Source organism: Ruditapes philippinarum, unplaced genomic scaffold (genome assembly GCF_026571515.1).
Source record: "Ruditapes philippinarum isolate M1 unplaced genomic scaffold, ASM2657151v2 ctg1080_1_1_1_1, whole genome shotgun sequence".
In the NCBI taxonomy this organism is placed as follows: domain Eukaryota; kingdom Metazoa; phylum Mollusca; class Bivalvia; order Venerida; family Veneridae; genus Ruditapes; species Ruditapes philippinarum.
Window position 1 is genome coordinate 249,629 of NW_026862433.1, and position 24,841 is coordinate 274,469.

A 24,841-nucleotide genomic window follows, 5' to 3' on the forward strand; every position below is an offset into this window, starting at 1 on the left:
TTCATAGGTTTAAGGGTATTGTATGAAATATTTTTATAAAATTTATCAACAGTAAATTTATGTTGGTTCCATTATTGTATGATAAACTCCCATAAAGGTGGAACATATAATGTCTCTGTTATTTAATACATATGGTTAATGTACGTAAAGAGAATAAAATGTTCCGGAACAAAATAAAATTTTGCTATTTTTGTAGGGTTATGTCTCTGTTATTTAATACATATGGTTAATGTACGTAAAGAGAATAAAATGTTCCGGAACAAAATAAAATTTTGCTATTTTTGTAGGGTTTTGTCCGTTTAGCAATGATTTGTGCAAGCGCCATTCGTTTTTAAAGCAATTAAATACCATATTTATTTCGAATTATCCTTTTTTAAAATTGAAACAATGACTGCAGCATATATATAGCTTTATACACTTTAAGTGTAAACACACGTACATCACATATGAATCTTTGTGATAAACTATAACACGCCCGGCAAACTGTCGCTCCACTTCAAAATTGTGGTGTACGGTAAAACGAGCGAACGGCATTTCCGAGATAGTGCGGAAGGCCGATTTAAACGGATAATTGTTAGTGTTGTTTATGTTTTTGTCTTGTTATTCATTTAAGTTGTATTTTTTCGAAAAACGAAAATGTAGTTCCATGTAGGATTGATTTAGGCTTCCAATGATTTAAGCTGTTACAAAAAGAAAATTATATCATGCCTGGGAGAACTTTTCCCCCTGACGAAGTGAACGACGATTTGTTAAATATCAAACTTTAAACCATGAAAACGCTCTACAGTTAGGATTTTTTGTAAATTTTTGAAAAAGTGTTTTACAAAAATATTAACCCGTAAAAAGAGCTAGTCTTTCGTGCAAAATACACTACTTTTGGTGGATTTCTAAAATTTTTATATCGATTTTTTTTTCGAAAGTAGTTGAGCCAAAGGGCAAGAGATGGAGCGAAAGGTCGGTTGTTAGATACAAGGCGACATTAAAGAGCATAAAGTTGGTGTAAAGAGCATAGTCTACGAATTTCTATAAATAAAATATTTCAAAGTGAAAATAGACGTACTAAAATGTGAAGCCGGAGTAATATGATAAGATATTAACTGAATTATTTATACAATAACTAGGGTTTTCAATTATCCGTACACCAACTGAGAACTGTCTTTTTGATTGCGTTCGTTTTGTTCATAGATACTCTGAATAACCGAACAAAATTTTACAGATATTTCTTTTAACTTATTTTGTTTCTTTAATTAATCAAGATTTGTACTGACAATATGCAGTGTTTGATTATTAAAGTGACCATTTCCATTTACACTTTGAGAGGAAAATGGTTAACTAAACAACAATGCTAAATAAGAAAGAAAGTATCTTGAAACATAGCTGAAACACTAATATACCCCCCTTCCCCGGGTCTCGTATCCCCTTCCCCTATGCCCATTTACTTTGTGAGCTTGTTAAGCAGTCATTTATCTTTTTCTTTGTTTTCCATGTCGGTTTTTAGATTTCTTTTTAAGTTTCTTTTTATAATTAGTGATTGAGCTGTCCGTTCTCCGCATTGGCCCTGTCTTGTTTTAGTTTGAGGGCCTCATGGGCTCCTTGCCAACGGTTCTTATTGCTGGGTCGCCTGGGGATGGCGTTTATTGAACGCCGCCTTTCCTTGTTTATCTTGTTTATCATATTTCATATCCTTAGAACGACTGACACTTTGTCAACCATTTTCATACAGATTCCCCATCTTACAAAAGTCTTTCTATTTCATGAAAACTGGCTTATTTATGTTTGATCTGAACATGTACGTTAGAGCTATAAATTACAGAAAGTCATAGTAAAATGAACTCGGTACTAGTGAACTATTTTATGTGCCCAGTGTGTGGCATAATTTTGTCTCTGTTCTGCACCTTAAATATCTAAATTTTCGAAAAACATTACATTTGGCGGGGACAATCGTGTTACATGTACCTGCTCGGAAACATTTGTTCTCGGTAGAACTGAACATATTCAATTTTGTCGAATTTGAAAGGACACACGTGTCAAAAATCATGATTGACCTCGAATAAGTGGCACCCTGTTTTACGCCATATGATTCAATGATCGGGCCTCATACAAATTTGGAACATAAATAATGGAATCTATACGGCAGCCATAGGTGACACCTTCGCGATTAAATTGATTACGATATAGTCGTTGAAAGGATATCACGCTTTATTAGTTGTCTTTAAAAAGTATATATATATATATATCTCGGTCTCAACACTTGATCATGTCTATTTTAATTTCTTAAGCGTTTATATATAAAACATCATAGACAACGCTCCTCCCAATATGCCAAATTAATATCGCCTTGCGATCAACATCGAACCTTTTGCTCCATCTCTTGCCCTTTGGCTCCACTACTTTCAAAAAATTTCGATTTACAAATTTAAGAAATCCTTTAGGAGTAATTTATGTTGCAAGAAGGACAAGTTCTTATTACGGGTTGATATTTTCCTAATACACTTTTTAAAGAAATCCGACGGGTATGGCATTTTAATGGTTGGGAAGTTTAATATTCTACAAATCGTCGTTCGCTTTGTTAGGGAGAAAGGTTCTCCTGGGCTAAATATAATTTTGTTTTTGTAACAGCTTAGATCCGTGAAAGCCTAAAACAATCCTATACGGAACTACATTTTCCGTTTTTCGAAAAAATACAATTTAAATGAATAACAAGACAAAAACATAAACAACACTTACAATTATCTGTATAAATGCAGTGTTTTTATTTGTTGCACCCTCAGAAATTCGAATGAATATCAAATATATGAAATAACGTAAATACTTATTCCCCAGAACATTATAAAGCATACACCAATTTAAAGGCACATTCCGAGCAGCTTAGGCAATTTCCAATTTATATTCCTTTTGAAATATACTAAAGCGTTAAACTTAAAATAAAACTCTAACGTATCGGCAATTGAAACTTAGTCGAGAAGAAAATGGATTCGATACTAGTCATTAAATGTATTAAAATAACTTAGAACATGGAAATATGTTGCCTGTGTTTCCATAGAAACGTTAAGCGTTTATAAACATACACTTGCTAAGTAGTGTATGTTATTTATATGTTAAATTATCTGAGTACGATATTAGAATATATGATGCATAGACTTTGTTTTTTAATGAGAAACTGAAAATTATCCACATGCTATTCATTGTACATATTTGACTGAAAGGACTGAAATCTCAGCGTTGAAATATAACAACAATATAACTGTCTCAATGGGTCTGTGAATAACTATAATATTAATCAGAATAAAATATTAATTACAACAAATGTGTGTATGTCTGATATTTGCAAGATAGTATTTGATGATAAACCTTATCTATTTTGACAGTCTTTTAATTTAAAAGTGGCATTATGCCCACCAGTAAACAGGTGAACAATTTAAAACCAGCTGGACTTTTTGCCATAATTGAGTTCAATTTTATATCTTACTATCATGGAAACACCAATAATAATCCATGTGACTGACGTAAAATTCTATAATTTATATATTCTGTATGTATCGTTAAAAAGATTGGACAGTCTTTTATAATTCAATTAATTTTTATAATGTTTCATAAACATTTTCTATAATAAATTATTGATCAATTATCGATTTGAATAAACATATATTTAGCGAACCTCTGTGGAGCATCAGCGAATTTAAAAAAATGTGATGAACCTACGCGAATATAACATTTATAATTTATTCTATTTATCACATATCCAAGCCAGAACTGTTTTCAATTAACACAATGAATAATGCTTTTTTACGCGCATATAGTGTAACGCTTACGATAGCTCGTCTTTACGTTATGTTTGTTTAAAGAAAATGATCACGTCAACATATATGCATGTCCGTACAATACCATTTGTTAAGGAAATAAGGAAATCGCAAAGATGACACGTTGTCTGTGATAACTTTGGTTATTGTATATATTTAAATTTAGAAGTTCAGAACTATTCAGTGACAGTTTAATGCAATACAATATGTCTCTAAAAGACATTTGTGCTAATAACATGCAAATACCATTTGTATATGCGTGGTTCCATCATTATCTCTTTTTCATTTCAACCACAGCCATTGAAATATTGTGATCATTATTGTTATAGTGAATTGGTCTATGATGGAAGGTCTGTGATATAATAAATAATTGCATTGATATATATAATTAATAATCATGCACAGCAACAAAATGCGAAATAATTATGTACATGTATCGGTTGTGTTGGCAAGTGTGAAATACTTGATAACCTGTTTTTGAAACATTTATTTAAAAACAGATAATTAAATGTTATATAGCAGCATAATAATACTATTCACCACATAAATGTTCATTTTTTTGTTGTTTTGTTTTGGGTTTTACGTCACATCGACACAGTATAGGTCATATCGCGACGTTCCAGCTTTACTGGTGGAGGAAGACCTCAGGTGCCCTTCCTTGCATTATTTCAGGCACGAACGGGCACCTGAGTTGAACCACCGACGTTCCGTAAGCTAGCTGGATAGCTTCCTCACATAAAAGAATCCAAAGTCCCTGTCGGGATTCGAGCCCACAGCGGTGAGGGGCAAGTGGTTTGAATACAGTTCATAGATATATAGTATCTTATATTTAATAATATACATCATGTGTATCTGAGGTTTTCATGTTTTCATTCACAATGTATGAATACCAGTAAAAATACTACTATGCATATTAAGCGATCAGCAACGAGATAAATTTTCATCTGCAGTGTTAGCGTACATTATATAAAAATATGTTGATCTAATTCTTTGTCATGTAATGAGTTAATAGAATTAAATTCATCATATCATGTTTTACAGCATATTACTAATAGCACATAAAATCACATGATATCACATTTGACTACGGTTTATGTTCATTATTAGAAATTGGAAATATTCCGGTATCAGAATTTATATTGGAAGGAATGCCACTAGCTTTTCATGAGATCATCATTTATCAGTAATATTGACAATAAGACCACGTGAAGGCAATACAGAATATGGGAACATTAAAGTTCCCGGGGGAAGCCAAATAATTTCTTGTGATTGAGCTCAATAGAACTAATGATATTACATCAGCATTGATTTTTACTGTGATATCATGTATCAAAATATTGCAGGCTGTAACGGTTGCAAATTAAAAGGGAATTTTGATTGAATTGCCAATTCTCTTTATTAGTTATTATTATATCACTTCAAATGTAGCAAGTAATAATGCAGGGATATTCTTGGTAATAGCTATTGCAAAATTTATGTAATAAACTTTGGACAGAACATATAGGTGTTATAAGATTTTTCAGCAAAAATAAAGATATTATTGTGATTATTTATTAGGTTATTATATTTTATTTGAATGAGAAATCATTCGATCTATATTTTAAAGGGACTCCACTGAGTTTTTTTGACATGACTAGACCGACAATGATTTTTTAAAGAGTAATGTTGTATTCGAGAGTAGGCCTATATCAATAGCTTGTGTGCAAAATATCAGATCGTTTGCCCACTCCGTTTTCCCATAATAATTAGTCTGTCTATAAAAGAAATGACCTAAAATTGAAATACATTGCAAAGCTGTTCACCCCATTTGGCTATACAATTTGGCTATAAAAGCACACAATACGATTTTCTGAAGATATTGCTTTGTTATCTTTGATAATTTTGTTCTGTTTGAAGTGTCCAAACTGATATATGTAAAAAATTCAATTTTTATGTTTTAAGACCTTTGAACCCTAGTGGAGCTCCTTGTAAGAAGAAATAATGATTCCGAAAATATATTTTATATCACTTTTAAGTTTTGTTTTAGTATTAATCTTATTTAATGTTTGAGATGTTTTTAATGTCATACTGCTAAATAAAGCACTGTGTAAAGGAATTATTTCAAAGAGTTACTTTTAGAAACAATTATTTCAAAGAGTTACTTTTAGAAACCAGCGCTAATAATTGTTAGTCAAGAATATAAACAACGTTTATTTATCGTTATTTCATAAAGTGTGTTAACAAATAATACGTAATCAATATAAATGTATTTTGTTATCTTAGACAAGAATAACGATATGAGTATAAGTTGTCCTAAAAGTTCCAGGCATTTAAAATTAATTCATGTCAATAAATTGTGAGGGTGAAATCTTTGTTTAAGCTATCAATGTTTGAGTTTCATTACAGACACTGTTGTATATGATATCTAAAAGAAAGTATAATTATTTTTCACAAAGTCAGAAAGTGGACATAAAACTTCATACCTTTAGTTAGTTATGTAACTTAAAGGTTATTTCATTTTTATGACGAATGCACACTGTTTAACAGGAGGCAAAATTGTTAAACATAGTGGTTGTACGTATGCCATAAATTTACTCTTTTTAAATTTTCGTTAAATTAACAATTATTGTAGTTATTCCTCAGAAGAAATAAAAAAAATATACTTCTTTAGAAAACATACATTTAATAAACTCTAAAATAATTGTTTAATAGAATTTATGCTAGATCACTTTTAAATTAACTGTACAAATTGCCAAATAGCAACAGAAAAAAGGATTGTTCGAGTAAGTGGCCAAGTAGTAACATTAAAAAAAAATAGTACACCAAAATAAAAAGGTTTTTGGGAAATAAAAATAAACGCATTTCTGTTGACCCTGTTCATTTGAATGTGCAATTACTAGCATTACTTGTAATGATAACTGGTCTTGTTAACAGTGATCGTATTGATACGAAATTAGCTTAAACAGTGAATAAATTATATGTTTCTTGAAACTACGCATAAACATATCATTTTCAGATAAAATATATTATTTTTAGAAATGAACGTGAAATGAACTTGCCACACTTAAATTGCAACAACACGTATATGTCAGAGAATGATGCATGACATGAAAGGGTTAATAAAATTTCTACGTTGTTTATGGTTTACTGATAAATGTTTTTACTCAATATTATCTAAAATATTAAGCTAGAATTCATAAATTCGTTTTAAATATGAAAAAAGTCAGTCTACGATATTATTCGTTATCTTTGAAGAAGATTCTGCAAACGTAAAAGCGCCTAATTACTTTAGCTTAAACTTTGATTCAATTATTATCTCGTGCATTTATATCTTTACAAAAACACCAACACGACGTTTTACTTCCTTCAAAATATAATTCCCTTAATTGAATGCAGTTTTCGTCATGCAATGCATGCAACAACATTTTATAAAGAATATTCTTGAAGAAATATTGAGGAGACATTAATCTTATAGACGATTGAGGATGTTTTTATGCTTCAACTTGAGATACTTGAAAATCTTATGTAGAAATTTAAAATACATTAACAACTAAAGAAAATTTGTAAATAGGTTTAGATTATTAAAGCTTTACTCAAGATCAAATATCAATATCCATTTAACGCAAGATTGAATCGATAAAAACAAAAATCTATTACAAAAATTGCTAGTATACTTAATTAAGCATTTAGCTGCCTTCTGTCTTAAATAACTTAAGGTATTTTTAGGGTTAACTTGTCGTTTCCCATTCTTTAACTGTCCCTCAAAACTGCCATATAAAAAGCGTGCTATAAATTTGCTAAACATGAACAATAAACGTTTCTGTTAGTTTAATTTTGAGTTTATTAAGCATAATTCCCAGGAAAAGATATCAAATATCCACTCGACATGTTCTGCAGATTCAGATATCATCTACATGTTTATTATTTCATTACTAAAACGGCTCTCAATATTCAGACAATATACATATATTGATAACACATTTCAAATGCACGGCTGGCAACTAAAGGTACATGATAAAGGCGTACAAGATAAAGTAATTCAATTTATTATCATATAAGACATGTATAATGTTCGTTCGTAGATTTCATAATCAGGTTTTTACGATTTTTTTTGATTTCGTATTAGGTAAATTAGGTTAGTTTTGAACCGAAAAAGACATAAGTGCACACTTCTCAAATTCGGAATAAATGTGGATTGATGGAAAAAAATCTATATATCTTTTGAATGTGTATCTATCGCATGTATTACGAAATAATTAAATAGGATAGCTTAAATTTTATCGCAAATGACGTTGGCATTTTCCTTTCGCTAGTTTCATGAAGCGCGAACTCATTCGGGAAGATTTAATACTGAACTGAGCCTCTGGCTTTATAATATTATTTTATTCAACCATTCAACGAGTTCAATGAATTAAGTAATGAATTAAAATACGAATAAAAATTATATTTATCAGGTACCTTAAATATAAATGTTTAAAGTGAAAAATAATATTTTTTCACGAAATTAAAGATAGTTATCGGAAATATGTTAAACATGTATAAATATGTTATATCATGTTGAAATATTTTTGATTACAGGGGCTTTAATTTTCTCAGATATCGACCCAGTCCGGGTATTTTATTAATGGCCCTCGTAAATATTTTATTGTCATTTTTATGGAATGTTTAGGTTTTGTTTTAAGTATAACACTCATTTTTACTGTCTGTCTGTACAAACAAATCATCTTACAATGGAACGTCTGCGTTAACTTAGCAGACATTGTAAAGTGTTTTTCAAGTATGAGAGATATAACTATCTGCTTTGATGGCACAAGTTACAGGTAAAACGAGTTTCAGAAAAAAAGAGATAAACGTAGTATGTTCATGTTTTAAACAAGTGGTTAAAGTGTGAAGGTAAATAAATTGTTAACCCTAGTAAACAAATAAAGAAATAACAAACAATTATTACTATGTATAATAATTTATTGTGATGCTGCCCATGTGCTGATAATTATTACATTATACCAACAACAGAGTTGTTAATTCAACATATGACGTTTTGGTACTTATGTATCCGTATAAAAAGTGTATCTCATTTAATGCATTGACATAATGAAATGGAAGGCGCTAACTATCGTGGCAAAATTACTTATCTATATTGCATGAGTATCCATAGAAACTTCACTATGTAAATAATCGTTGAATTGTAACTTAAATGTATGTTTTATACATTGAGATACTAAAAATGAATGTGTTTTTAAATATGTCAAACTGTCATAGCAAAACGTTCTAATCTATTGTTTGAGTATCCATGGAAACTTGACTACGTAAATAATGAAATGCTTTCAGCTATATATGTCTTCTATAAAACAGGAATTGTTACACTACCTTGAAAAGTTTGTAGATCAATTATCTGATTACATTTAAATTGGAAAAACATCTTTCGGCAAAAAATTAGTTAAATCGATTTAAGGCAATAAAACGTAATGTATGATATATTGAGCATTGTGTAATAGCATGAGTATACATGAAATAAATTGTATTGTTGCGTACAGTTTACATGTGTGCGACTTTATGAAAAATTCACTTGCACTGTCTACATGTCAAAATATACAGGTGAAATAATTGTTACTTAGTAACGTTGACCATAGAATGTGATTATAAAAAGGACAGTGCAGCATAAATGCTTATTAATGGGCTGAAAAGGGACACAAGGTTGTTTTGCACCACTTATGCAATTTAAAATATGGTTTATGAATGTCAGTGTATTTTCATATTATATATACAGAGGAAGCGAGAGATTCTTTACAAAAAAGAAAAAAAGAAAAAACAAAATCACAAAAGCAAGGAAAACAAGTACAACAAAAATATGTATTATATTCAAATAAATATTTATTTATGTTCATTATGTATGTATGTATGTATGTATGTATTCTTTTTAAATTTATTGATTTACTTGACAATTTCACCGCACATCTGAAAGGGTGCATCTTTGATAATGAAATGAAACATTCTTATATGGTCATTTACGCCGACGCCTCCAATACACAATTTAACAAAAATGAAGAAATTAATTTAATTTTGCCACGCTTTTATGAAAATACTTCCATAATAAAAAAATAATGGAAATACCGCAAATTCGGGAGTGAAAGACAAGCTGTCTTCTAAATCTAAAATATTTTTAGCGTTTATGCAGATATCGATGATGCAGGCTTGACGTTCATTAATCGTTGTCTCTAAATTCCTTTACTTTTAATGAATGTCTTAATCCCCAGTCTAGACGGGGAAATATCTTGACAAATTCCATGCTAGATAAAGCTAATTAAAGAATCGTCCAAACGGAATACAAACTATTCATCAAAACCCAATCAAAATATTCAGCGGCGATTGGTTTAAACTTAGCTATTTTTTACAATCTTCATTTTAGCAAGAAAAATGGTTCCGCGTTTTCGTATTTGTAAGGACGAAAGTCTCTAAAAAGCCATACTTTTGCGACAATTATGTTAAAAGCTTTCATTATGCATTTGATGACTATATTGTTTGACTCTTCAGTCGTTTTTACTTGTTGTTTTAAACGGTATCAAAAAGCGTCTTTGGGAAAAGTCACACACTTTTAACATATATGATATCCCTCAACAACATTTGAATATTATATTTGCGTTATTTGTTTGCATGAGAATTGCTTTGAGGCGTTACAAGTTACAAACACACCTATCATGATGTACAAATTTTTTTACGGAATTAAAGGCCTTTTCTAGATATTTAATATCATATTGGCTCTTGTTCAGGCGGTCACTATACTGATGTCATGAAGTGAATGCGTTATTTCTCATAAAAAAGCTCACAGTCATAAATTAACATGTTTATCCCTACTAAGAACATGTTTTGTGTCTATCTTTTATATATCTTTTCAATGCCTCCATATCTTTTATTAAATTACACTCCTTGCTACACAATTGACTTTGTTGCAGAAGCACTGAATAAATTAACGGATAATAAGATTTTGTGCTTTTGAACGAGACAATATATTCTATTTATAAACAAATCTCAGGGGAATTTGTAAGTTCAGGGGGTCTAATTAGTTTTGTTACACAAGGTGTTGACAGACATCTTATGTAAGCTGTTCAAACAAGAAATGACAAGACAATATTTCAGCTGTAAGTGTATTGTTATTTTAGAATATCCTGCATTTAAAATATTTATTTTTTGTAGATTTCAATTTTCAAAATTAATGTGTTAGTTATGTAATGCCAAGTATTGTTGTTTGTTGCTTTTTAACTCTAACCATACTGACTATATCAAAAGGACGTGCTCATCTTTAAATTTGGACTAAATAAGTCATCATCATTTGTTGCAAAAATATCAGGATATTCTGTAGCTGCATAGCAAAGAATGCGTCCAAAAGGTTAATGGTACGTTTCCGGGATTTGATTTTTGTATGAAAATAGTTACACATTGTGTATACATATCAGTAGATGAACCATTCATACTTACCATAACTGTAACCAACGTACTTGAGTAATGATAGAATACGATTTTATTATGTTTAAAACAACACTGATACGTGTATATAGATTAAATCTTTAAATGTTCAGTCGGAGAAATATTTTTCGTTTCTCATGGCGTTGTGAAAGGCGATTTCACTGTACATTCTAGACCACCATTTATTGTCAATATGTATCGCTACGCTGTTGTGCGTTCTTGTAGAAAATTATTGGGATATTTTGCTAAAGACATATTTTGCAAAATAGCCTTAATCAGTTAATTAGATTACATATAATGTTATTACTTTGTCACTTATCATTTCACTTAGATAGCACAATTCCAATATGAGAAAGCATTAATTCCATGTCAAACACTGTTTGTTACTTCAAATTTATTTTTCCATGTTAATGACATGATGAAGTGTTAATCGCAAACTATGAATAGTTATTTTATACTGTTTAAATAAATAACACTTTTTGTATTAAGCAAAACATGCCTATTTTTTCAAGGATTGTGCACAACTTTATCTGCATTCATGCCATTTTGCCATTTTGAAACTAAATAAAAAACAAAGACGAAAGTTGTTAAAAATAAACACAAATTAATAAGCGCAATTGATTATAGATGGCATGTTGTACAAAAATTAGAGGCACAGACAACAGACACACAATAATGACACAGTTTAGTACAACATCTCTTACGTTAATCGCATCTTACGGTGTGAAGTTATCAATGGTGATAGCCTCATTCTCTATGGAATTGTGTCTAGACTAATTGAAAACTCGAATTAGTTAACAAATGTAACATAATCCCATAAAATTTGACACTTTCTCCAGTTAGGTCATGCAAATATGTAAGCTTCAGTGGTCATATTAGTGTGTGAATGTGCGTGTGTGCGTGCATGCGTGTGACAAATGTTATACTACAGTAAGTATATATTTTCTTTTAGAAACATCATGTTCCCACCATCATATAATTTTATTAACATATTTTTTTCCAAAAAAACAGTGCTCGAAGGTATACATTATCATAGAAGAAAGCATGCATTAACTGGATAAACCCACGTGCGCACACGCCGTTGTTGTATGATTTTAATAATTATGACTCAGAACGGTATGTAAAAATAGCCTTATAGCCTAAAACTCGCTCATCCTTCGAGCCCGCATTTTAAATGAATATTCATGCTTTTGCCAGATTTGCACGAAATTAGACGTTTCAGTCCTCTTTTGTACAATTATGGATGACAACACGTTTAGAAAATTCAAATTGTACCGTCATAATGATTTATATATTGCAAGAATAGTAAATACGTGTAAATAGTTCTCTTAGCATTATCAATATTGCGCGCAACTAATTCATATCACATTGTTTCTTTTCCAACGACGTTGTCTTGGAATTGGATATTCCGTGTAATCATTCTATTACCATACTAATGTTAGGGGATAAAAAGTTTAATTATATTATATTATATCAAAATGTTTTAAAAATGATGCATTTTTAGTATTAAGAGCTAAAAAGACAACACAAATATGCACATGTTAGGTAAAATACAACTTTTGCGTGTCTAAAGCCTCAGTACAAATTAACTATCGACATCCCCGGTAACAAAATGTTATATCAGCAAACCCTTTTTGAAATTAGTTTATATTTCTCTTGATTGAAATATATATTTTTTTGTTTTTTCATATTTATAAGTATCATAATGCTTTTTAAATGAAAAAGCAATTATAGTCAAATGATTGATAAAGAAAAGTAATAAATCTTGAAAGGAATAAAAAAGAAACACAATCAAGCTGAGATGGTGATATATGAACTGTCATTACCTGCAACAGCTGTTGTTCTCTTTAGCTTGAAGGATATAAAGAGCATTGGAAATTTCTCAAGGATGTTTATTGTTACATTATTCCATATAGATTGATTTTAAATATGAATTATTTTAGATGCTAAATGTACAGTACAATCTAAAAGGGAAAGTGTAAACACATATCATTTTCAGCTTGATCAGTACCATTTACATTAGTTATTGTTTGATCAGAAAGTCATGTCATTAAATACGATAAACTAGTATTGCACCATCGTAACTGAATTGTTTCTTAATCATACATGGCAAGTAGATCTTTCACTTGACAACCTACACAATATTCAAAATACATCACTCAATTTGAAACCGCTGGGTCGTTTGAAACCTGATTATCATCTTTGAACAAAAAAATCTTTTAATTGAAATAAATCATTTTCCTCTTGAATTAAAGTAATTTAATAGACTGATATACACCTTAATCTATGTTTGCAGTATATCTTACCTACGTAATGTCATTATGTGGTTTGAAACTATTTTCCATTTCAATACAACCATACAACAATCTTCACTCGCGGAAAATAGTCACTTTTCCCTTTTGATTCGCTGCTAATCAAAATGCATAAAATGTATCTTTGCAATATTTCAGTAATAACGTGACTTGTTGACAATACTGCGTGTTACTATTGTCAAACATTTGCTTGCAAATATATCAACTTTATCAACATGATAAACATATACAACCTTTCTACACTATCATGTAAACTTTTATTCATATTACTTTAATTCAGCATTAGTCTAACAATCACTTTGCACTTACTTTAACCTTAAAGTTATCTAACAAAACAATTCAGTGTTAGAATTACTGGGACTGCCAGAAAAGCCTGAAATGCATGTATTGTAATTGCAAATCTAAAACACTTTTTTCTCTCTGAAAATGACATTTAATCAATAGAATATTTATACGTAAATTTATTATACGTAGAATTATCTCTATGCCATATATTATTATTGAAATTAGCCTTAATTAAACAATAAAGCACTCAGTAACATCACTTACAGTCATTCCGCATTATGTACATAGTTGATTGGTGAATTAAAGCTTTAATGGACAGAAATGCTAATTACTAAACTATTTTTCTTGGAAATTAAATGAAAACATGCCAAAGAATAGAATAAGTGTGTATTAATCAAATTTTCTATCTACAGCGGACACTTGCCATCATTTTCTGACTAAATTGTGATCATTATAGGAAAGGAGAAAATGTTTTATAGTATGCAATGCGTGATATACTATTCATATTTATTTATTATATGCAGACAAACTTGGCAAAGCAAAATATTACAGTACTGTAATTGTGAATTGCAAATTGAACTAATCGGATTTTTTTTTCAAATTATTCATGTGCCATTTTTTCAATAAATCATATGAATGATAAATAACATGTTGTATTTGCATGGACGACAATCACGTGAACAAGACACTGTGTAAAAATGCAACCATAGAACGGTCAATACTAGGCAATTGAATATAACAAACTAAATATTTTTTTCATCTGACTCGAAGGCTCAAATTCTTACAATTATATAATAAAATTTCGTTTTGTACTTATTCAGATAGAACTCGCCACTTGTTACATATTTTTCACAAAGTCTTTATTTATTATAATATAACTTTAAACTATTTTCTTTGTTTCTGTAGTTGTTTAGAAGAACACTCTTTATATTCTTTTACGTCCTTGAAATATAATTGTTCATGTTTGCATGTGATTTTAAGGTAGATGAAACTGTGTTATTGACTTATAGTAAATTTTGCAAATAAAGTGTGATTTTCTATAGCAATATCTATCAATGTCAGACTCGCTTTACAATACAATTATATATGAGAAATGATATTAACACGTTATATAGCGACACAAACGTCGATGCAATGCACAGTTGCATGTGCCCAGATGCGACATTATACTATTGAGCTATGTTTCATTGTAAATACAAACATATGTTTTATAGCTTAAAAACATTCCTATTTCTTCCAATATAACATTTAAATTTGCTATGGAATGTTCCATTTCATAAGTGATATATCTCACAATACATTGTTAAACTCCTTACATATTTCAGGCGTAAGTTAGGCGATAAATGAAGCAATGATTGTTAAAATTCTCCTAAACACCGAAATTGTATAAAACAATCGTTTGAACGTAACCTCTGCCATTGATACATTTTAGTAATAAGTATATTGCAAAGTTTAGTAAAACTAAAGTTTAAAGTTTACCCATTTAATAAGTTATACTTGTATGGGAAATTTTCAAATTAAACAGTCTCGATATCTCTTTAATTGTGGTTGTGAAATCTTGATGGTTCACTTTGTTACGAATTTAAACCCCCAATTTAATTTTTATATGCATTTTGTAATTTTTGCACTAATTTTCCCAAAAACTTACATTTTTTACGAAACTTTTAAATAGGATCACTGTTATGAGTTCACTACCGAATAAAATAATCGAAGTTATGTTGTTATGTTGGAAATATATGTATATTGTTGAATAATTTGTTATACTATTTCAGGAATGTATAGTATTATATGATTTTTATACATATTAAATGTGTCATCACTTTCACTGACATTTGGTAAACATCAATGAATCATATCATAACAATCTGAAATATCCTAAACGATATAATAGTTAAATCACTTATATTGTATTGTTTGCACGCATTTCTGCACTGTAATACATTTTAGAACAGGATAGAGCCCGCGCAAAAACAATGAAAGAAAAATAAAATAAATAAAAATTAAATTGAACTTAACAGAATAATATAAATTAACATCTCCATTTGTAATCTATGAACTCATTTAAAGTGGGACATTTCTGACACGCCTTTTGTACCGTTTAAATAGTATTTAATCTTTAACAAAAGTAAGTTTTGCATTCATTTTCCGGTAGATCAAGAATAAAATTTTAACAATAAAATTATAAACACTGACATAAAGTACATGTAAGACAATATCTGTATTTGCAAGACACAATGTCCTATTTATTTGACGCTTTTTATTTCATTTTAGTAACAAAATCATCATAGAGACTAGAGAGAATTGCGGAATGAAGTGTCGACAGGGGATTTTAGCACCGACCAATAACGATACTTGCGATACACTGCAGTGACAATATATATTCTCGCAATTTTAAGATAAACAGTTTCCTCGGTGAACCACATGTTGTTTGTGCGGAATTCGATTTGTAAAGCGACAGCTTTGTAACAAGGGAAAAAAGGAATCTTTATTTATTAGCTTCTGGAAAGATAAACAACGATTTTTAACGCAGATGTTTGATATAATATTGGACTGAAAGTGATACATGGCATATTGTATCGAATGAATTAGAGAGGACTTGATCAATGCTGATAAACGTGTATTTAATATGATTCTTTACAAAGAAAAATGCTATAAATTTGAAACAATACACTGACAATATTATTCTCTTTGATATAGCTTTGCTAAAGTGTTAACAATTATTGCACGGCTTGCATATTAATTAACCAGCCAGAGGTGTTACGGTTGACACTGAAACAAGATTCATGTCGGCAGCATGAATGTTACAAATCTTACAAACAATACAATTGGACAATACGAAGGAGGTGCACACGATAATATCAAGATGCAAGTTCAGTATGTGCTGTATGTGTACATATTACCGTTCATTGTCTTTATCGGTTTGATTGGCAATTTCACGTCAATAATTGTCATATTAGCTGACAAACAGATGAGAAATGTCTCTTCAAGGTAAGGTTTATATATTATTATTTCATCAGACATAAATACAAGATGTATATGATTTATATAATTTATTAAAAACTCGTACACATTTCACATTGTGTGCCTTTTAAAAAGGCCGTTGATGTCATCATTAGACGATATGTGCACAAAATTGGAATAAAATGCTTACACGTCATATGACGTGAGATGTGACTTCAATAAACCACATGGCGATAAGATAAAGGTTTCTCCGCTCAGAATTCATCAGCACATTATTACCTAATTTATTGTAGTATTAGTAGCAAGATTGGAAATAATTATATTTTTTTTCTTTCCCTGTAATATTGCAATACACGATTTATTACTCAAATGCTTTGTATTTAATCACCCAAGCCAACCGGCTTTCGTAACCATATTATTGCGCATTTTTACTCGAACCGTACATTATTCTATAACAGCGCACTCATTATTTATATTTCTTATTTATATATTTATTTATTTCGATCGCTTGCTGGATGTTTTTATACGTGTACAACATTCTGTTAATGTACTGGTTTGTGACCAATCTGATTGTTTTTAACATTGTTCCGGATGTTGTTACGAAATATTTACCAAAAGGGGAAAGTGTTGAAAAGAAAATCATTTAATTAAAGAACAACATTTTTATCATAAAATGTTTAAATTGAAAAGTTTTTTTAACGCTATGCCCGTTTGGTTATTAAACATTATATTCTTTATTTCATGTAAATATTTACTTACAGTGGCATACGCGTCAATGAGAAAACTCCTCCTTGATGTTTTTTTCTTGTGCAAACACGCAGTTATACGCCAATTTATTGTCACCGTCTTTTAGTTGTTTGTCATTGCAGTAATTATATATACATAAGACATGTTCTTTTAGCATCCGAAAATATTCATTCAACTATCAGCGTGGAATGTTTCATTAAGATAGGCATAGATAAATGAGTTATGCATTTGTATGTACTCGAACATTTTCACGAGCTCTCGTACATTTCATTTTGTATTATGCAATGCAATATTTTCTCTTCGAAATTGCACATCTTCAAATATAAAGTTCATATAATTTAGAATTAAACAGTAAGATTGAATAAAAGAAATAGAAAATAATATGTCATATATGTATATGATTTTATGTCTCACAAAGTTTATTCAGCAACTTTTAAGTTTTCCCTCATTAAAAAAGTCAATGCCTCCATTTCAATGACATTTCTTTCTCCAATATAGTTGTGTTCAGTATGTGTCTATATTCAATTTCCGTATAAAACAAATCAATTTTGTGCACTTAGTCATGTCAAGCGACCGATCTTTAACAAACGAATTTGTTTATAGCTTTATTTTCATTAAATACTATATTAAAACAGTCTTAAATGGCTACAGACTAAACAATGCGGTACAACCTTCTATACAAAAGGGTAATTTTGTGACTTTGATTGAAAAAAGCGAAATAAATCTACTATAGGTAAAGTGAATTTTATATGTTTTTGAGGATACTATACTGTGTCCTAATTATATAATACACTATATTGACTCAAATACGATTTTTCGTTTCATTTATTCACAAAAAAGAGACAAAAAAGAAAAAAAATATTGTCCGGTCAATTATATGTAAAGTGTGCCTCAGTATGATCGCCTAATGTGATAGTGAAAATGCCATGTGATGTTAACAAAAACGAGACTGTCTTGTCATATTCTGTAGGCTACTGATTATTCAATGAAATATTATTTGAGCTAGAAGGATTTACTTGTATACCATTTACATAATTCAATCAATAAAAAGCTTATATATCTGACGTTTTATGAAAGAGAGTATTTCATTTTATTCTTATGCTAAGATATCAATTCCTGATAAAAGAAGAACCGCTATGGTCCATGTCTCTTTCTTGTCTATTTCCTCTTCTATACTATAGACGTTCGTCGTATACACTTTATGCAGTTATACAGGGAAAAGATAAAATGTCAGCGATGCACATCTTTACAATAGATGATAAACAACTTTTAATTATCTTATCAGATATTTTGTCGACACTTTCATCGCTCAAAGGACGCTGCCCCAACACACCTAAGCTACCACAGCAGGGCAACAAGAAGGCATCAAACAAAGTCCCCGTTGTGACATTCGTGACATTCGCGAAACATTGTAACACAGTTTAATTTTAAAATGTTGATAATTTTATCTTATTAAACATGTCCATTATTTCGTTTCAGCATATACCTTATGTCAGTGTTGGCGTCTGACACGGGCATGTTGTTCAGCTTGTTCCTGGTTTGGTTGGAATCCCTCGGCTATCCTATAAACCATTTACCTGTTGTATGTAGGGCAAATGTCTACTTGACATATGTATTTGGATTTCTGTCGATTTGGTAAGATAATTGAGACATTTATCCATGTATTTTGTTTCAAACGTTATAAAATATTAATATACTTTTTTATGTTTGTTCAATCAACGATAGTTTTCGTAAAATGCACTTCTTTATTCCTCTCGAAATGTAGCAATGCCTTTTATCTTATATGTTGATTTAAACTATTATTTAATGAAGTAAACTGATAATTAGTTACCCTTCCACTCTTTTATAAGATCTTAATGTAAAGTATCTCGTCCTTAGGGATGTGTACAAATGATTTAAATATGGATCTCGATATCATTAAAAGTGCTTAAAACACTTTCTGTCAATAGAAAACGTTTGATCAAAAGAATAATATTTACATTATACCTTCCGGGAAACTGCAATCAAAGCTTTAATTTATTCGAGACAATTAGCTAAAAGCATATGAAAATAAAATAAAACACCCCCACACACGCATACACACACAAATAAACGAAATAAATAAAATTAAAATTAAAAATAGAGAAAACAACAACATTAATTTAATCTGCAGAAACAATCTATTATATTAAATACGATTTTTCTGCGCAAAATGCCAATATATTTAACTATAGTCAAAATATTTGTATTTCAATAATATATGTATTTTTTTCATTTAAGAATATGTTTAAAAAGGTAACCGGCAATACGAAAACTCTAACAAGACAACATATTTTATCGTCTTTTTTTTTCGTTTTTGTTACTTGCGACGACACTTTGTATACTACAAGCAACATCTTCATTTATGTGAATACTTTAAATGTTGTTTTTATAACATGTAATCATATGTTGTAGTTCAGTTATTGGGTCCGTGTCTCTTATTTTTCTTTTAATGCGCCATTAAAATCAAACCTCGACCATTTACAAAACAGATACGTTTAAGTTCAAAGATATTGTATTCTCAAAGATAAATGATTTTATTTATACAAAAAAAAAAAACAACATTGTTTTTTTATCTTTTACTTGGTTGCCTTAAGGTCATGATCTTATCTTTACAACATGAAAAGTTATATTCCATTTGAACAGCCCATTAGAAAAGCGCAAACGAGACAATTGTTTTAACATTTAAAGAACAAGTCTATTACATTGTCTTTTAAAGTTTTGTTTTTGCAAGTAATCTGAAGTCAATTCCCTGCAATTATCTAGATGACAGATTACGTGTACTCATGGGACAGAATCTGACAAACGTACTTATAAACCGTAGTTAAAACATTAAGTTTATGAGCCAATATTCAGCTGTGTAATTCTTGCAAGCAGAAACAAGCACACAAAATAGATATGGCATGCATGAACTCATGTAGCTGTTTCAGTTTAGAATAAAAAGTCAAATGCTTGAGCATAATTGTGTTATTGTTGCAGGTAACTCAAAAATATTAATATATAGTCATGAAAACATGTTTGTTTTTAATACCTTTATCATTTGTAGCTTTTGTAACCAATGACTTATTAGACATTGTGTTTTTCATAACATGTCCGAAAAAGGCAGAAAAGACGTGTGCAGTTCCATTCTTTCAATGAAATATGTAATGTTTGCCAAGGATGTTAATAAAAAGTAAATTTTGTTTCATCATTGTCAAGGAATAAACAGTAGTGAGGGAGAATTATATAAAGAAAATGTACCATAACAATGATACATCTCTATATAACGTTCAGCATTTTTTAAAATCTCTGATGCAAAATGCGATCTTTACGCTTTTTGAATGGTTTTGTGTTTTTCTCGGCAACGTACTCGATAATTAATCTTATCTATTGCTCGTTTTTGTAAGTAACCACTCATGTTTATGGCCTTCGTGATTATATTTATGCACATCTGACAACTTTACTGTTCAATATTACAGCATAAGGCATTCTAAAAGTAATATAAGTGTATATCTCCTTAAGATAATTAATAACATAACATGTACCTCAGAAATGTCGTGTTTATTTCTCAAACTCTAATTATTTGTTTTGGAATCTTTTTACAGTTTCAAAGTAAATACCCATTTGCCATATACATTTGCCATATACATTACCTTTTGCGTCTGTTGCCATCTAGTATAATTATAGTATTTTGTATGGAAGTCAAAATACTACTTCGTTACATATAACATTCTGCTACATTTTAACACCTAACAGCATATTCAACTCTACCTTCCTTAGTTGTTACTCATCGTACACGGTCTTGATCTATTATCAACACATTTGTTGTTAACACATGCTTGACATTCCTAAAGAATTGTTACAAAAATGGATTTCTGAGGCAAAGTGCGTATCCAACTGAGGATGTTTTGTTTTCTTATGTCAATATCATTTGAATTTGTCCTTCATTACGTCTTATATAATAACATTTAGTTGATCAATAAATCTGTCGGATGAAATCTGAATTTAAAAACAATGACAAGATCGATTTGTCTATACCCCGCAAACAAATTACTCAAGATGTTACGTCCCGAATGTGTTTTGACAAAAAATTAACATTATTGTTCAAGAAGAAAGAGTTTTTGTTCGGTTTTGATCGCAGATTTTTTGCGACAAGATATGTAATACGATTAAAAAATATTAGTAATAAATGTGCATTTTACTAGTTTTATTGATTAAATTATATAAGCTGTAAAGCTTAGTGCCCATTAGGATAACATAATCATGCAATGTTCTATTGTATTTTACCTTACGTACACTTTTTACTGCAAAGCCTTATGTGACGCACATGGTGTTTTATCGCCCATTTTTTCGTAATATTTGCCAGGGGCGGGTAATCTATATAGACTTAAAATAAGGTAATGTTCTTGTTCTATTTGCCTCCCCTGGTTGGCTCTTACAAACCTTCTACTATATTAAAATGTTTTACCATATTAGAATGTTGGTTCGGTAAAATAAACAATTCCACTTGACTCGCAGGTGTAATAGTGCATATTTGCAACCCTTGAACTGAAATAACACCCTCGGCTCCGTATCAATAATACAGATGTTACACAATAGGCCAGACTGGGGAAAATGATTAATTTTGCCAATCAACGTATGTTCTCATCGGCATATTTCAGTTTCAAATGTCACAGCTTATAAAGAGTTGTATTATATTGATACATTCTAAAGAAATATGGAATTCATACAATGTATTCACCATTGTTAACATTAATAAACATCTGATGTCTTCATTTTTTAGGTTCTCATTTTGATTTGTTTTACAGTGAATGCTATATAGGGAAACATGCACATTGAAAGAGACGATATAGGTTTTAAAAAAGAACAGAAACAAATATACGTTGATGTTCCCTTACATTGTAAACAAGTGATTAAAAGATATAGGAATTGCTAAATAAACAAAAGTAATTTATACTCATTCAGAAATGGAAAAATAATATATAATGATAACAAACAGTTTAATTTGTAATGTATTAGTTGTCTCACTTAGTTATCTCTCAAACTGGTTAATTTAAAAGTTAAATGTAAAGCGATCTGTGCTTTGGAATATTTCTGTAAATTATCAAATCAATATAAAATAAATAATCGCACAAAAAGGTACGTAATCAATTTTAATTTAACTCATATATAAAATAATTCAAATGAAAACAATTTAAAATTCATTTTAAGAAATAAGAAATTGATTAGTTTTCGTATAATGGTAAATGCGAAAACAACCCATCTGTTAAAGCATATTTTGAGGGATACATTTCATAGAATAATTATTGACTCGACAAAATAGTTTGATTTGTTTAATTAAGAGATACATGTCACTACAGGAAATCAAGTTCAAATTATATTTAGCTATGTATAATATATATAAAATTTTATTTATAACACTTTGACCTTTATAGATTAATCAATGTCGTATGTTTAATTTTCTAGGTATGTAGTTTGTATAACGGTGGAAACATTTATCACGATATGCCATCCTACAAAAATAAAGCAGATGTGCACGTTATTTCGTGCACGGGCAGTTGCAGTAGTGTTGCTCCTAACAGCTTTGGTTTTGTACATAACATCACCAATTATTACAGAGGTAAGACAGTTATTTATAAAATTACAATGTGTGTTCGTTAATTCATCAGATTTATACAGTAAAAAGAGTAAAACAGAATCCCTAAAGAAACCCCAACACGAATTTGAGAATATTGCAGGCTCTGTTTGATTGAACCTATTCATGGACAGTATTGGAAATTGCAAGTTAGCGCCCATGCCCCCTAGCACCGGCTTTAGCAGAGTTCACTAACATTTAAACACAATAATGGTGACACCATGAATTTAGATAAATCCGCCGATGGCAATGTTTGCTTCAAAACGACAATTTTAATACATTTTTGTCAATTCTGGCCGATCAAACCAGCTGGTCTTCCTGAATAACAAACCAGAAAATTACCAATTTTTTCGCAAGAGACGAAATACTAATCTCAGATAAAACTTTTGAATCAGCGGTGAAGACAAGAGACCATTAGACCCATTGTCCGAGATCAATTGTCACATACAAATGTCGCTTTGCCTTAGAAGCAATAACAATTTCAAAAGAGATATTTAAATAAATACACGTACAAATGACAGAATATCATATCATTTGGGAATGAAATACAAATGACAAAATATCATATAATTTTGGAATTAAATATAAATATACAAATAGTTTTTCAGTAACAAAGTGGGTCATAACGATGTTGCCATTCATGTGATCCTTGGGAATATACATTTCGTAATGACACTAAATCAATTGAAACACTTTTACCGCTTTTTCTAGTAGACATAGACATGTCTGTTTCCCTCATAAAATTAATAAATATTCAATTAAAAAAATATAAATAACTTAACATCATATATATTTCAGGTTCAACCAGTAACCTACCCGTCTGTAAACCGCACGATAATGCAGTGTAAGACACGAGCAGAGTTTCAACGTCATGAAAAGACGGTGTCGTACGTGGACACCGTCTTAACGCTTCTTGTACCAATGACTTTATTGGTCATTCTTCTTACTTTAATGACATTGTCTATCATTCAATCTATACAGAAGAAGCAGCAAAGAAGCATAAAAAGAAATGTTGAAGGTGGAGGCGACAAAGGTGGCAGTTTCTCCAGGAAATTGCCTCAAGTTAGGGTTGCCAAAATGTTATACATTCTATCAGTGAGCGTTGTGGTGCTAAACGCACCTAGCCATGTATTGAGACTTAAATTTATGTTTGCGCAGACCCAGCACTTAGGTGACGCCGAAGGACTGCTACATCTTATATTATTGTTTGTAAGTTATACGTCTTTTTCTGTGAAATTCTTTATCTGCATTGGATGCAGCAAAAACTTTAGAAAACTATTCCTAAATAGCTGCAGCTGCGGATATGGAAAACTAAAGTATAGGAGTGTTCCACAACAGACAATGGAAACTGCCGCCTGACTTTTTAGATACATCTACAAATGAAACATGCACGTTACAACGTCATGATCATACATGGGAAATGATTTAAACAACTATTGCGAAAACGTTGAAAGTTATCGACATAGTCAAATGAAACCGGTTATATTTGCCAAAAAGTAAACAATTTGACAGATGTAAATGCTGAATGGGAGTCATGCATAATTAATCGTGGATTGGTCTTCAACAGACAAATTGTTCATAAGTATTGCAAATATTGATACAAATAAAAAACATGTATCATTTGGATATTTTTATAACAGAATATTTCATGGGAAAAAAGTTTA

General features: G+C 30.2%; 1 protein-coding gene across 3 annotated transcripts in view; it reads left to right on the forward strand.

Annotated features, from left to right (window-relative positions):
• Nucleotides 1–24,585, forward strand: part of LOC132719065 (cholecystokinin receptor-like) — a 107,234-nt gene extending 82,649 nt beyond the window's left edge. For all 3 annotated transcript variants that reach the window (XM_060702803.1, XM_060702802.1, XM_060702804.1), the window contains 4 exons: nucleotides 16,109–16,825; nucleotides 19,025–19,180; nucleotides 23,009–23,162; nucleotides 23,976–24,585. In XM_060702803.1, coding sequence (XP_060558786.1) covers nucleotides 16,632–16,825; nucleotides 19,025–19,180; nucleotides 23,009–23,162; nucleotides 23,976–24,536 — 1,065 coding nt within the window. In that variant the 5' untranslated portion in view covers nucleotides 16,109–16,631 and the 3' untranslated portion in view covers nucleotides 24,537–24,585. The remainder of the gene's footprint in view (nucleotides 1–16,108; nucleotides 16,826–19,024; nucleotides 19,181–23,008; nucleotides 23,163–23,975) is intronic.
• The last annotated feature ends 256 nt before the right edge of the window (nucleotides 24,586–24,841 follow it).